General features: G+C 41.3%; 1 protein-coding gene across 1 annotated transcript in view; it reads right to left on the bottom strand.

The window, feature by feature from the left end:
- Positions 1–4,706: 4,706 nt before the first annotated feature.
- pde8a (phosphodiesterase 8A) overlaps positions 4,707–16,247 on the bottom strand; it is a 41,165-nt gene continuing 29,624 nt past the window's right edge. The window contains exons 9-22 of the mRNA XM_066684967.1: positions 15,718–15,806; positions 15,563–15,614; positions 15,265–15,307; positions 15,041–15,118; positions 14,120–14,190; positions 12,762–12,926; positions 11,483–11,531; positions 9,663–9,798; positions 9,272–9,470; positions 8,024–8,241; positions 7,606–7,738; positions 6,719–6,883; positions 6,464–6,593; positions 4,707–6,379 (exon numbers count right to left, since the gene is read on the bottom strand). Coding sequence (XP_066541064.1) covers positions 6,273–6,379; positions 6,464–6,593; positions 6,719–6,883; positions 7,606–7,738; positions 8,024–8,241; positions 9,272–9,470; positions 9,663–9,798; positions 11,483–11,531; positions 12,762–12,926; positions 14,120–14,190; positions 15,041–15,118; positions 15,265–15,307; positions 15,563–15,614; positions 15,718–15,806 — 1,635 coding nt within the window. The 3' untranslated portion in view covers positions 4,707–6,272. The remainder of the gene's footprint in view (positions 6,380–6,463; positions 6,594–6,718; positions 6,884–7,605; positions 7,739–8,023; positions 8,242–9,271; positions 9,471–9,662; positions 9,799–11,482; positions 11,532–12,761; positions 12,927–14,119; positions 14,191–15,040; positions 15,119–15,264; positions 15,308–15,562; positions 15,615–15,717; positions 15,807–16,247) is intronic.

Genomic DNA, 16,247 nt, shown 5'->3' with positions numbered 1-16,247 from the left:
AACTCTTTTGAACCATATGAGTGAACCAAACCGCGTGTCGATTCATCACTCACTCCCGCCCCCTAATTTTCTGAGGTAAAAACATAGTGAATGTTTTGTTTCTAGAGAAACGCCCGCAATCAGAAGTCTCGAAACTGTCCTCTAAAAGTTCCTACAGTAACGAATACACAGCTAAGGTTTAGAGAAGCGTTTTGTCTTTTTAAAGGATGGCTAGGTAGTATTTTTACCTTAAATTACAACTTCAAAGTCTTTGCTATCTCTATTAAAGGTAAGTGGACCAGGCCAGAGCCCCCCCACCCCCAGCCCTTTTTTGCTATAACTGCATACTATTAGAACATTATACATTTTTTGTCATTTCACCTATTCTTGTTTATTAACATTAATAATATTATTATAATTATTGCTGGGCGCCACGGTGGCGCAGCAGGTAGTGTCACACAGCTCCATCAATCAAATTTTATTTATATAGCGCTTTTCACAACAGACTTGGAGGGCTCCAGGGACTTGGAGGTTGTGGGTTCGATTCCCGCTCCGGGTGACTGTCTGTGAGGAGTTGGTGTGTTCTCCCCGTGCCCGCGTGGGTTTCCTCCGGGTGACTGTCTGTGAGGAGTGTGGTGTGTTCTCTGTGTCTGCATGGGTTTACTCCGGGTGCTCCGGTTTCCTCCCATGGTCCAAAAACACATGTTGGTAGGTGGATTGGTGACTCCAAAGTGTCCGTAGGTGTGAATGTGTGTGTGTGTGTCTGTGTTACCCTGTGAAGGACTATCGCCCCCTCCAGGGTGTATTCCCCGCCTTGCGCCCAATGATTCCAGGTAGGCTCTGGACCCACCGCGACCCTGAACTGGATAAGGGGTTACAGATAATGAATGAATGAATAATTATTGCTGATTGTTAATAATGATTAATGATTTTTTTTAACAAATCATTCACTATTTCTCACATAATGCGAAAAACGCAATGGACTTTGCAGAAATTCAATAAAACTATTACATTTGCATTCATTAAAGGCACAGGAATATCTCTCACACTCCTTATTGTCATGTTTCTCTTTTCTCCGACCTCATGTAACACAAAATGCACATATGAAACTCTGATCATCTAATATTATCAATAAAATTTGAGCATTTAAAACAGCCGTTGTTGACTAGGTTCAATACGTTAGTACACTGGATTCTGTACAGGAGCTCAAGCACTCATGTAAAATATTTTACAAATAAACAGAAATAAATGCTAATTTATTATGTTTCATTCTGAGTAAACACAGGCATCACTGTGCATTTACCTCATACAAACAGGTTTGTTTTCAAAGTAAAATGTTTTTTTAGATGGAAATACCTCAATATCTACATTGATATATTCAGACTTTGCAGGTATTTCAGCGTTTTAAAACAGTAAATCACAGAGAGTGTTCGTGTTTATGTAAAATCTCTCCTGTGTCTCTCCACTGCTGAGCTGCAACGTAGAGTACGCATGCGCAGTCCAAAATACCTTGGACACTGACTTGTCACTCAAAAATTCATTAGCCAATGGGAAGGCACCCCTGAGAAAACCCGCCAACGCGAGAGGTTTGTGCCAAAACTGCTCACAAAACTCAGGGATCAAGCGCACAAAACTGGATATTTTGTTTACAAGTTATAAGTTTTATGTTTGAGATCAATTTTTTTGTGCGATTCTTTTTGGCACAAATCTGATTCCATACTCACCCCCTCCTTCCTCTTGATTTCAGGACCTTGCTGTAAAAATGAATTACATTCAAACTGTAGAGGAAGCTCAGGCATAAAAAAACAGTTCTTACATAGTATTTCAAAACCCTGATGGAGAGGGACATATTGGATGGTGTAAGGCAAAGAAACATATTTAGCTGAGACTTCGGTATTCCATCATTGTCGTTCCATCTTCTTAGACTGCTGCCGTTAAATGTTCATTGTGGATTATAGGGAATTGTGGTATATTAAGAGTGACCAGACGTCCTCTTTTACCCGGACATGTCCTCTTTTTTAGACTTAAAAAAAATGTCCTGGCGGAATTTCACAAACGTCCGGGATTTGGTTTTTCTAGAGCTTACATAGAATTTCGAGAAGCGTTTCGTTCACAAACTAGTCCCGCCCTCCCCTACTCCATTTGGTTCACTTGAGTGAGAAGGGGGAGTGGTGAAGGCCTAAAATCTTCTGATTGGACAGTCTGACTGCAGAGCTACCGTTATTGGTCGACAACCTTCTCTGTAAACATTTAATTTGTCAATCTGCACGCCAGTAGTCGTCCACCACCCCCCCGGAGACGTGTCCTCTTTTTCACCATCTCAGATCTGGTCACCCTAGGTATACACATTAACTGACCAAAAATAAATAAATAAACACCCAGGATTGCTGCAAAACCCTGCATGCATTTACGTCCCATTTGCTAGACTTTGAAACGGTTGCATCTCAGGCTGTTCTGACGAAGCTGTTAGCTGTTGGGGCAGTGATGTCATGAATGAGAAACCTGGACTGCAATAGACTGGAACCATATTGTGTTAAACAATAGAACCATGTTCTCTTTGGGATCTCACAATGGTCAGATCTGAGGCCTTGTGGTGAACTCTTCAAACCTGCCTTTGCTGTGGAGTGACACCCAAGTGCTAGTGTGATAATCTGGGGTAATAGGAGGGACACAAACAGCTCAGCGATATGTGCAGGACATCCTGCAGACACGTGTTGCCTTTCATGGCAGGGCTTCCAACTGGCATTTTTCAGTAGGATAACGTTCACCCACACAAGTGTTTCCTAGGAAGGTCTCCATCAGATTACAACAATTCAGATTTATTGGTAACTGATTTATTGCCAATGGGACCAGCTAGGACACCTCCTTCAGCAACCTAAGTGTGCAGGATCTACAGGCCCAGCTGTAACATCTGTGGGCAAATGTGCCACAGGATGCCATAAGGAAACTGTAAGGAACCTTGTGGAGCCAATTCACTCACCAAATGTGTTTTTGGAATGTGGGAAAACAACTGAAGCAACTTAAACATTGTATAATTTTATGTGCTTATAACCAACTCCAATCCGGAGGTTCATGTGTTGTTTTTGTCATTAAACTCTATAATATTAATAATACACTCTTAAAAATAAAGGTGCTACAAAGGTTCCTTTGAGTGATGCCATAGATGAATCGCTTTTTGATTCTGTAAAGAACCATGTTTGTTTAAGAGATGAGCGAACATGAAGAATCTTTTATAGATTTAAAAATCCATCACTTGATTCTTTACCCATAAAAGTATTTTTGCAAAAATGGTTCCTTATGGAACCAAAATGGGTTCATATATAGATTTTTTCAAAGAACATTTTAGCACCTTTATATTTAAGAGTGTACATGTTTAATTATATAATGCTTCTTAAGAACTCAATAGGCTTATAAGAATAAAAGTATTTTGCTGTTGTCATAATAAACTCTATAGCACATTTCAGTCACAACATACAATAGCCCAGTTTACATGTCAACACACTATTAATATGAGCTCTGAGCCTGGTTCCCATAGAGAAGTTGGTCATGGTGTGGTGTTATATCTGTGAATAGCGCCATATTTTTGGCTCCCTGTCAACGGCGAAGCCTTGTTTTGGTGTCTGTCAAGGCTGAAACCCTTTGGGCATATTATACAAATATACTCTGTTTTTTTCGCAGTGAGATTTACAATGCAAACGTTTAAGTTTGCTTTGTGTGCTCATAATCCATTCTGTGCTCATGCTCAGATTTTCAGCACAACACCAACATGACAACACGGTTCAATATAATAATACAACTTCTTTCCTGATTTTCATTTGTAGAGAAAAGGCAGTAAATGCACCCACATCTCCAGCCTATTTCAACATCGACAGATTTAACAGCCTCAGGTTATATCAGCATTATGCTACTTTCCCATGTAATGGGCAGATATTGCGGCCTGGTACCAAAGAACCCACGGTCTGGTACCACTCCGATTCATTCATAACATTCAGTCTCTCAATGACCAGAAACACATACACATCACAGTACACCTTATCATTATTTATTATCAATTTTAATATTCTTTTCTCTAAGTATTTATTCCTCACTCTCACTCTCTCTGTGCTGCAGTATCGAATCAGAATTAAAAAACAAAACAAACAAACCCCTGATTGAAAGAGTAAATCCTGGCATGTGTTTAAGGACAGAGCAAGCTGCGTTTTTCTGGGTAAACTCTGCAGCCTGCCTCTGCCTCTCTCTCTCTCGCTCTCTCTCTCTCTCTCCTCTCATACACACAAACACAAAAGTATCTCACCTGTCCAAAACGCTGCTTTCAATTTTCAAAAAAGGAAAAAAAAAACCCTGCATACTCTGTCCATGCTTCAGTCCACATATTTGAGTCTCTTCTGTTTTTGTTCCAGTGTAAAATTCTCTTTGAGTCTATATAAAAATATGGAGCTTTACTTAAGCATGGTTTGTGTGTGTTTTTTATTAAAAAGTGTGTATTTCAGGGTTTGTCTGGAGCCAGACGTGAGTGTGCTGCTGTATAAATATTTTATAGAAAATAAGGCAGTCTGTCAGTAGAATAAACCACATACAAAACAGTCCCCCCTACCCCCAAGGAAAAACTGTTCCGTAACTTCTTCACTTTTTCACAGATTTTTGCTTGTAATGAAAGCCATGCTGTGTAGAGTTCATTCAAGCACCCATCCACCCCCCCCCCTCCCCCCCCACACACACACACCTCTACAGTGCAACAGGAAGATTCTACAGGAGCTCGTTCACTCCAGGTACAAGAGTAAAAAACCTCACCTGTGTTTCTTCTCTGGCAGCAGTATCTCAACATCTTTCTGGAAATGTAATATTTCACGATAACATCAAATATTGAGAAAATAAGTCATACGTCATTATGACATATGACATATAGATGTACTAAATCACATTTTTGAGATACTATGTCAATATTTCTAGAAAGTGTCATCGTTTTGAGAAAATGTGTAATCTGTTGTACTGCTGTCTGCAACAGGTGCTATGCCTCACCCTGGAGCTGATGGGCTTCTGTAAGATTCAGACTACTTCATTCAGTAAAAAGTAAACATTTTTATATTAATGCTTCTTTTAGTTTTAAATCTGTGGATATTAAATACAGACAAGACACGGGATTATAATTTATGAATGTTAATCAACTTTGGCTTTTCATTTTTCTCATTAAGCTTCTGTATGTGTTAACAAATTGTTCTCAAAACAAAAACAAACTCAGGAAAAACACCTAAAGTGAAATAAATAGCAGTTTGTATATGTGTGTGCGTGTGTGTGTGTGTGTGTGTGTAGAGTTTTCTGGGTCTGCAGAACCTAGAGTCTGAGTTCACATATGTTGTTTGGTCCTGCAGACCTCAAACAAACAAACAGAATTACAAACAAAGGAGTGAAAGTGAGGATGGAGTGTGTTTTTGTTCTTAGTGTTTATTTTTAGTGGGTCACCAAGCCGGACCCTGAAACTGAGTAGGGGGCCGGATTATTTAACTGGACCTAGTGCTTGATCACAGTTGAGTGAGTTGCATCATGGAGTCTGACAACGGATCTGCATCTTGCAGCCGGATTGAGTTGAATTGTAGAAATGGAGTGTGGAGTTGAACCATGGAGCTGATGGAATTGGACTGTAAAGCTGAAGTTGGAGCAGGATCAAAGCTCCTGGCTGGATTTCCCACTCCCTGCATAGTGCACTCTGTAATTCTGGTCTGTGGTATTCCCAGTGAATGGAGATTTCCCTGCAGAGATTTTCACTCTGGGCCTGTGGGGGGCGCAAATCCACAGCTGAGTTTCTGAGAGCTTTTTTTTTAATGGCAAAGCCGTTTTGCCGTATGAACTCCGGAAAACATCAGGAGAATCAGGTCTGGACATTTTCTGGAGTTTCTCTTTCACATGTAGCATACAGCTGGAGATTTTCCATGTAAGGTGTGTTTTCACTACAGGAAATGTTTCACGTGATTCAGGAATGGGCAGTGCCTGTATAGTGTGTGCAGGAGGCACGGCATTAATTCACTGTGTATTCTCCAGAACATTACCCGCTCTAATCACACATGGGCTCACTTGGACTTCACCCAGGCTTTGTATTGGGGGCTGGCAGGATAAATCCAGGTAATGTGTGGTTAAAATGACTGACATTTTCATTCACACAAACAGCTCCTCCTTGTAATATCTGAAAACGTACTGCGTGTGTCTGAAAAGGGCTTCTGTTACAGAGTAAGGTGGGCATTGCGTGTGTTGAGGCAGTAGTGTCACCAGCACATTTTGCATGTATGGATAAGTGTGTGTTATTCTGGGGGAGGCCGTAGAGTGTGTAACTTTCTCTCGTCAAGACTTTTCCAATACTTAAAATTGTTGTCCAGGTGCTGCATGAGATTCGGTAAATCTGCAAACGCTGCAAAAGAATGAAAAACACACAATCAGAAGAAGCATTTATTGTGTGTGTGTGTGTTGTGAGAGCATGTGTAAGCATGCTTACCGTCCCAGGCATCAAACATATCTGTTATGAAGTAGTCAATGAAGGAGATCTGGGATTTGGGAATGCTGCAGGTGTTCCGATCAAACACTGGCATCACCACTGGCAAACCCTGCCTTTTCTCCTCATCGGTCTAACACACACACACCACACACACATACCCACACACATGTATTGCTTCTGTATCTCTTTTTTCCAGTATATAAAAGGTATACTGATGCTTTTATGTATTTGTATATATTAATAACATTTTTTAACCTGGGCAAAATACTCCTCTGAGATCCGTCCGGCCCACTCAATGCAAAGCTCCAGCGGTCTGCAGGGGTTTGAGATGTCTGCACATTTTATCAACATCCTCTTCACCAGAATTCGGTTCTCTGGAACTGTCAGAATCCCCTTCACTGTCTCGTCGTCTCCATTGCCCTGTGGGGGGGTGGGTACTCGGGTTAACACACACCATAGGCCCTGTCACACATGAAAATCTGGGGAATCTGGTCCGGAGATCACACATGCAGAGCACAGCGAGAGATTTTCTTTGTCAGATGTCTTCTCACAGGGGGAAAGGTGCTGTGTGCTTTAGGCATGTGGCGATGCCTGGGCAGTGTGTGCAGGAAATACTCCTGAACATTAGCGGCTCTATTCATACGTGTGTTGACTCAGAGTTACCCAGAGTCTTTACTAGGGGGCTAGGGACAAATATTTTGGGTGTTTGTGGTCACAAATACAGCTCTTCTGGGTAAACTCCGGAACATTTCTCGATTACCATACTTGTGTGTAAGAGGCTTGTTTCTTACACATCTGCATAAACATCTCCATTACCCTGCAGGGGGCGCCACAATGATACTCACTAACTGTAAATACAGACCACCTGGTAATATGTCTTATACTGAAGGTATACTGAAGACATCAGCTAACACAGTTAGAGGGATTTGTGTTGGAAATTTAGGGGCTTGTTTGGAGGAACTTTTTACAAGATTAAGGGAATGCTTCAGAGAAGAAAATCAGGATTGAATAAAGTTTTGGTGGATATCTGGAGTAATTTTATTTATGTTTGGGGTAGAGTTAATGAATGTTTAGGGTAGATTTAGTGTCATTTTGGTGTGTGTGTGTGTGTGTGTGTGTGTGTGTGGGCAAATGTTCCTCACCCCATTTTCTTCCAGGGCAGCAAGCGGTTTGTTGATGCTGTTGACAAATTTATTGACATGTTCGAAATGTTTTGTCATCTCAGTTGCCAGCACCATGTCTATGATTGCCTGCCTCAGAGTGCGATACTCATTCCTGAAGACAGAGAGGTATTGTTATCATATTCATTATCATATTAATCATTCTCATCACCAGAGTTGCTTTCATCTTTACAATTACTTTGATCATCATCATCATCATCTTTATCATTGTCACATCATCATCACTATCATTGGCAGTGAGAGCGATAGAGAGGAGTATGAGTATGAGTATTTCTCCAGATTTTTGAATAAAATATGGAACTCTTGTTGGCCCAGGTGTGGGAAGGCTATAATGACTCTGTGTGTGTGTGTGTGTGTGTGTGTGTGTGTGTGTGTGTACCTCTCCATGTTTTTAAAGATGTTGCTCTTGTCATCCCGGGTGCTGAGCTGGAAGGCAAGTGCTGCATGGTGACTTTCCAGGACAGCCGTATCATTGTAGAGCACAGCTAGCTCACTTCCTGCATTACACAGGAAAGAGTTTGTGCGTCCTGGATGGTCCACGTCATGCACTGTTGCAGCTATCAGTGCTGCAACCTCGTCCACTGGGTCCAGACTTTGCTGAAATCAGAAAGAAGGACAAACACAGACTGAGGGGGTCAGTGTAAAATTTGACCAACTGATGTTCATTCTAAAATGGGAAAAAGAAAACAACATGGCATGGTGGCAGATATTGCACTGAAATGTATGGTTCCAAGCCCGTTCTGCTGACCAGAATCTCTGCACACAGTGAAAGAGTGTAGAATAAAGTCAAAGCAAATGTATTTAGTGATGAGTCGTCGTCTTCTAATAAATCCATTCTGGAGTGTCTCAAAATCAAGATCGACTCCAATATATTTTTAACATATATAAGGGCCGGGGCCAATATAGTATTATAGGAAATAGTGTTGTGTGCGTGTGTGTGTGGGTCTAGATATTCATCATGATGAGGGGACCAAAATCTATCTACACACTCGACATGACGAAAATCATGTCTCCATAAGGCAAAGGACCCAAAATGTGTTAAGGTTAGCATTAGGTTTAAGGTTGGGGTAGTAGTAGTTATGGTTAAAGCTAATTTAATTCTAGGTCTATGTTTGACATGTGCTGTGCGCAGAAATCTAGCAGTGTCTCTGCTGAAACAGTACAAAAATCAGGACCCTTACTAAACATATAATCTTTGTCAATAAACATGCCAACAAACAGCTGTATTTTAAACTGTAGCAGCATTTCAAGAATTTAAACCCTGACCTTGTAAATGTAACGAGACCAATGGCCTAATTTGGCAGCAAATCAGGTCTATATTGGATTTTATTCACACAAAAAAAAACATGTTTAAATTAAGACAACATAGTTTATTTCAGCAATATATAATTATTAAAGACTTTTGTAGATTGTATTATCACAGGAAACATGCAGGGCAAACATTCGCCTGGTGATCCTGCATCTGCTGTAAAATAAGTGTTGAGGAATGGTTCCAATGCTGCTTGTACGCAGTGCAGGTTCTGGTGTGAAATCAGCACAAGTTTCCATGAAAGTAGTGTAAGTTTATACAAGGTCCCCCTACGCCTACCATTTAGACAAGACTAAATGTGTGTGTGTGTGTGTATACCTTAACTCGATCTTTAGACAGAAAGTAGGCTGTGGCATGCAGGACATCAGCAGCATGTGTGGAGTTGTGGTATGAGTTGCTGCAGTGGTAATTGGCCTCGATGACCTGCAGCCAGGCGCGCAGCGTGGTCTCAGGGCAGTTCAGAAATTCACACACTCCGAAACGAGAGAAAATTTTCAAGCCCAAGTATGTCAGCGGACTGAGGGGAACAGCAACAAAAACAATATCATGGGCTTACATTTTATATATATTAAATATTAATATAGTGCCTCTAAACCCAGCCAAAGTTTTCCTTAAATATAATTTGTATATTAAGTGCCAGTTTTCTTTTGTAATCTGCTCTTGATTTTGTCAGACCTGATATGAAGCTTATAAGCAGAAGTGTGTATACCGTTTGAGTGTGGCTGCCTCAAGGCTGAAAATGTCAAAGTCCCAGGATTCCTCATTTTCCATTGTCTGAGCCACTCGTGGAGGAATATCATTCAGAGACAGAGGCGTGATTAGGTGAGTTGGCAGGTGATGAGGATCTACACAGAGCAACATAATTACTGTTGTTAACTCAGCCTCAAACTACAATAAAACTACATTTGACCAGGGGTGCCCAAAATTTTGAAACATCCAGAAATACACATTACACTTTACTTTGACAATATGCAACTCATTGCTGTCACTAAATGAAAATCATCACACTACACCAAATCAATACTAACTCACTTTTTACATTCATTCATTGTCTGTAAGTTCTTATCCAGTTCAGGGTCGCGGTGGGTCCAGAGCCTACCTGGAATCATTTGGCGCAAGGCGGGAATACACCCTGGAGGGGGCGCCAGTCCTTCACAGGGCCCCACACACACACAAACACATTCACTCACACACTCACACCTACAGACACCTTTGCGTCGCCAATCCACCTACCAATGTGTGTTTTTAGACCATGGGAGGAAACCCGAGCACAAGGAGGAAACCCACGCAGACACAGAGAGAACACACCAACTCCTCACAGACAGTCACCAGGAGGAAACCCATGCGGACACAGGGAGAACACACCACACTCCTCATAGACAGTCACCAGGAGGAAACCCACGCGGACACAGGGAGAACACACCACACTCCTCACAGACAGTCACCAGGAGGAAACCCACGTGGACACAGGGAGAACACTCCAACTCCTCACAGACAGTCACCACGAGGAAACCCATGCGGACACAGGGAGAACACACCACACTCCTCATAGACAGTCACCAGGAGGAAACCCACGCGGACACAGGGAGAACACACCACACTCCTCACAGACAGTCACCAGGAGGAAACCCACGTGGACACAGGGAGAACACTCCAACTCCTCACAGACAGTCACCCGGAGGAAACCCACGCGGACACAGGGAGAACACACCACACTCCTCACAGACAGTCACCCGGAGGAAACCCACACGGACACAGGGAGAACACACCACACTCCTCAACAGACAGTCACCTGGAGGAAACCCACGCGGACACAGGGAGAACACACCACACTCCTCACAGACAGTCACCAGGAGGAAACCCACGCAGACACAGGGAGAACACACCACACCCCTCAACAGACAGTCACCCGGAGGAAACCCACGCGGACACAGGGAGAACACACCAACTCCTCACAGACAGTCACCAGGAGGAAACCCACGCAGACACAGGGAGAACACACCACACTCCTCAACAGACAGTCACCCGGAGGGAACTCACGCAGTCACAGGGAGAACACACCACTCTCCTCACATACAGTCACCTGGAGGAAACCCACGCAGACACAGGGAGAACACACCAAATTCCTCACAGACAGTCACCCGGAGGAAACCCACACAGACACAGGGAGAACACACCACACTCCTCACAGACAGTCACCTGAAGTGGGAATCAAACCCACATATTGACTCACTATCTATTCTATATGAATTTTTATGTTCATATAAATTATGTTTAAAATATAGCAAATTGGGCCTCTTACAAAGTATTCATTGGTGGCTCTAAATTACATGCACTGAAGCTGGTTGAATTTTGCTGTAATACATGTTTAATTATCAAACAACTGTTTATTACATCAGATGTGAAGCAGTTCAGACTTTATTCAGGACACTGGGCTCAATTATACATAACTATGGTGAAAATTGGTTGTTGATTAGTGAAAATACACACTTTGCTTCAGTTTTTCTTCTGAAATGTAGGGGAACTTACGCTTCGTAGAGAAGATGTACTCATTCCCTGATAACCTCCGCAATCCATCCTGAATGACACACAAACACATATGTTACAAAACCACCAGCAACCAATGACTTCCTATAACTCTAGATCATGAAAAAAATTTTCACACCTCCGTACATCAGATATATGTGCAGATATATGTAAAATGTGAACTGGCACTCTGTGTGTTTGTGTGAGTGAGTGTGTGTGTGTGTGTGTGTGTGTGTGTGTGAGAGAGAGAGAGAGTGTCAGAGAGAGTGTGCGAGAGACAGAGAGAGAGAGAGAGAGAGAGAAAGAGAGAGAGAGAGAGAAAGAGAGTGAGAGAGAGAGTGTCTGTGTGTGAGAGAGCGAGTGTGTGAGAGAGAGTGTGAGAGAGAGGAAGCAGCAGCTCATCTTTGACCTCCTCATTGTCTGATGGCACCACAGCTTCTGTACACAAAAGATATTTTAAGTCATCCCCCCCACCCACACACACAAAAATCAGTGCCTCTGTAGTTAACAGAATATATTAGCTGCACGCAGATATGTACAACATTGCTACACATTTGTGTGTGTGTGTATGTGTGTATATGTGTGTGTAAGTGAGAGTGTGTGTGCACATGTAGAATTAGGTATACAAATAAGTTTTAAAGGGTTTTTGGTGTAACATATAATTGTAATACAAAATCTTGTCTATTTATGGCAACTGTTGCCCAACATTAAAAATGACAATTGTCATTTTATTTTATACAAAAAATAACCAAACAATTAAATAGTTTAAAAATGACAACGAAGAAGAATTAAATGGTAACTGCATTCATTATATTAAGTTTTATATTTATTCATTCATTCATTGCCTGTAAACGCTTATCCAATTTAGGGTCGCGGTGGGTCTGGAGCCTACCCAGAATCACTGGGCTCAAGGCAGGAACACACCCTGGAGGGGGCGCCAGTCCTTTACAGGGCTACACACTCACATATTCACTCTCACACGCACATGTATGGACATTTATGAATCGCCAATCCACCTACCAATGTTTTGTTTTTGGACTGTGGGCAGAATCCAGAGCACACGGAGGAAACCCATGCAGACACGGGAAGAGCACACCACTCCTGACAGCCGGAGTGGGACTCGAAGCTGTGTGACAGCAACACTACTTGCTGTGCCACTATGCTGCCCAAGTTCGATTACTAATAACTAATAATAACTAATGGTATCTAATATGTACATGTCTGTTTCAATGTGTGTGCATGTGTGTGTGCGTATGTGTTAGAGAGAGAGAGAGAGAGTCACCGTCATGAGCCCCCCGACAAGGTCGTTGGTGTGGGGGTCCTCCTCCTTGGTGCCGAGTTGAGGAGAATAGAGCTCTGTGGTCCGAAGGATTTCCAGAACTCGATCCAGAGCCTCAGCCACCGGCATTGGACTGCTCTCCTGAGCAGCATTAATGATGTTTATCACCTAAAAACGCAGTATAGGCAAACACACACACTAAGGATGTATATCTTCACCACTAATGTCGATTCGATACGCATCTCGATACACTGCCACCGATACGATATAATTGCGATACACTGAAAACCCTTGTCGATACGATGCGATACAAATCAACCCTGTTCAGGATACAATGCGATTCAAAAATGATTTGATAACGATATGACTTAATTATAAGAGGATTTGGTTTTATAAGTAATCATTCGATACAGTTAGTTGAGGTTTGAGGATGTATTAGCCTAACCCATCAGTTTTCTTAACTCAATAGCACAATTCTGCTTTACTCTCTGTAACAATCTGAGGGATGTATGCATCTGGTTGTTTTCAATGGAGTAAAACCAATACATAATATAAAAAATCCATAATTCAATACATTCAGACAGAGAATTACATTTTATTCAGTTGAATTACTCAGTTATATTCTCCGTCTATATTTATACAAAATGTATAAAACATATAAGATGAACAGTTTTCAAAAGTGCAGTATTAAAAATATGCATAGAGAAAATTATGATTTGCAACACATACTATTGTCTGCTAGACTTATCTGCTACTCCACACCATGCCGTCGTGCCGTCACCAGGTTTGTCGTGCTACTAACGTATTTTATAGCCCCACGGCATTGCTTGCAGATTGAGTGCATCTTGTTAAGTTGACCACCTCGCTTAAAAAAAACCCAAAATATGGTCACACGTTTGATTTGTGTGTCTTTTTTGGTGCATTAAATATCTCTTTGTCGTTGCTAATGCTCTCGTTTCCTTCCATTTTTGTTGTGTACGTCTGCGTGCTTGAGTCCGTGCCTGAGGACACGATGGTGCATTTATGTTGCCTCAGAAAAAAAAAGAAATCAATAAAAAAATACGTTGACTCAGAAAATACGTTACAATAAGGAATTAATACTGCAAAACAAAACACCCGATTTAACCATGGTATTTGCCGATGCAAAAAGGCTAGAGGAGATGCACCGTAAATTCGCCCGCAAATTAAACCCGATGCAACTTGAATCTACCGGTGCAGTCGCATCGCAGACATGTGTGCCGAACCACCGATGTGAATCGGTGAATCTCCCCATCCCTAACACACACACATTAATAATTAAAAAAAACACATTTTTTAGTAAAATCTAAAATATATCAGTGTTGTGCTGAGTGTGGATGTACCTTGGTAATTGGAGCCTCTATTGTCATGGAGTGGATTCTAGCCATTGACGAGTGTCTCCTTTGAGAACTTCCTGTAAATTAAAGACATAAACAAACAAATCAATCAGGACAGTTAAAGGTGGCATATTATACCCTTGTCCACCATTGAACACAGTTCTGGGGTCCTAATGTAACATCTGTGACATGCATTGTTCAAAATACCACAAGGATCAAACACCACAGCCCTATTCAGAAGATTAGGTATTGTTCCTTTAAATGAGAAAGAGCCACAGCTCACATTCAGCACATAAGTGAGTGAGCAGAAGCACTTGTTTTTAGACATTCTTGCATTGTTCTCTATCTTCTCTGCTTCTTTCACCACATTTAATCAGTACCTATTTGTCCATGCTTGTTGTGATTTTTGCTCCATTTAACCTTGTCTTTGTGCGCTCACATAAAACAGCTCCACTGACCATACAGGAGCACTTTGATGTTCTATAATTACAAAATATAGTCTATCTGTTGCTCTGCAAACTTTATTTGCCCCTTTCATTATGTTCTTCAGTGTTAAGGACCCCCTAAAAAACCGCCACAGAGCAGGTGTGATTTGGGTGATGGATCATTCTCTGCGCTGCAGTGTCACAGACAAGGTGGTGATGTGTTGTGTGTGTTGTGCTGGTATGAGTGGATCAGACACAGCAGTGTTGCTGGAGTTTTTAAACCCCTCTGTGTCACTGCTGGACTGTGCAGCGCCAGATTAGCTACTGTCTCTGATTTTACATCTACAAGAAGGACCGACGAGGTAGACGTGTCTAAAAAAGTGAAGCTATGTCTGAAAACTGCTGTGTATATAATGCTTGCTCTCTCTCTCTCTCTCTCTCTCTCTCTCTCTCTCTCTATGTCACATATACACACACATTTCTTTCTCTAGCTCTCACCCACCATCACTCCCTCGTGATGTTGTAGAGCGAACGTCCAGAGATCCTTTCCTCCGGTCTTTATGTTTACTGGACTGAATATCTGAGAAACAAACACATCAAACATAAACAACACACATGAACACAACTCTTACATACTCACACACACACACGTCAATTTGATTTATATACAAATGTACAGTTCAGTGAGTGAGTACAGCTGAGTGTAATTATATGTATGTTTCATACCTGTTTGTGATTCGGCCTGGACACGTTCACTTGACTGCTCAGACTACAAGAACATACACACACACTTTAGTTGACCAGATTTTTAACAGATCAGAAAATGAACAGTTGAGCAGAGGACATCATAGTTTTCAGTAACGTTTTAATAATATATCACTACTGACACAGTTTATAAAGCTATTTAATTTTTTTTACTTAATTTTTTTATTTAAAAGCAAGAAAGACACTATCAGCCATTTTTAGACAGCATGTGTGTGTGTGTGTGTGTGTGTGAGAGAGAGAGAATGTGTTTGTCCTGTACCTTGTTATTGTCATTTAAAGGCCTGTTAATGGACACATAGTGTCTGACTTTACTGCAGGAGAGAGGTCAGATGTGAAACAGTTATATATTTTAAATATAATTACATATATTTATTTATATATATATATAAATAAATAAAGTGGCAGGTTACTTACCCTCCCTGTCCAATGACAGGTGTTATCTTCACATTCTGCTGGACACTGTCTCCATTTTTCTTTTTGGCGTAATATAAACCCTGCCACTCCTGCAACACATTGACGTTTTTTTTCACATCATCGTCATCACTCCATGTTAAACTCATTGTGGAGAGTGTGTCACAATGTCTCTCTAAAATCAAACACTGCACACACATTACACACTTGGTTTACATGATATTTTAAGAGACAATGGGATGGCACTTTGGAAAAACCTCTAAAAAAAGTCTAATAAATACATGTTGTATTTTGTCTTAAATTATCAAGTTAAAATAATGTACTTTATTTATTACATGCACAATATTTGGTCATGAGGAGTGAAAAGCAGAAAAAACATATATTTTTGAATAATGAAAGGATAAAGAGGTGTTTGTAGTTTAAATAATTAATCATCTCTGATCAATAAGCACTCAACAAGGGTGTGTGTGTGTGTGTCTATTTGTATGTGTGATGCTGAGTACAAAAAACCCCCCCCAAAAAAACCCTGTGTC

The sequence above is a fragment of the Hoplias malabaricus genome, chromosome 11, assembly GCF_029633855.1.
Source record: "Hoplias malabaricus isolate fHopMal1 chromosome 11, fHopMal1.hap1, whole genome shotgun sequence".
NCBI lineage: Eukaryota > Metazoa > Chordata > Actinopteri > Characiformes > Erythrinidae > Hoplias > Hoplias malabaricus.
Note: the sequence above shows the minus strand (reverse complement) of the source record. Positions and strands in the feature narration are given on the sequence as shown.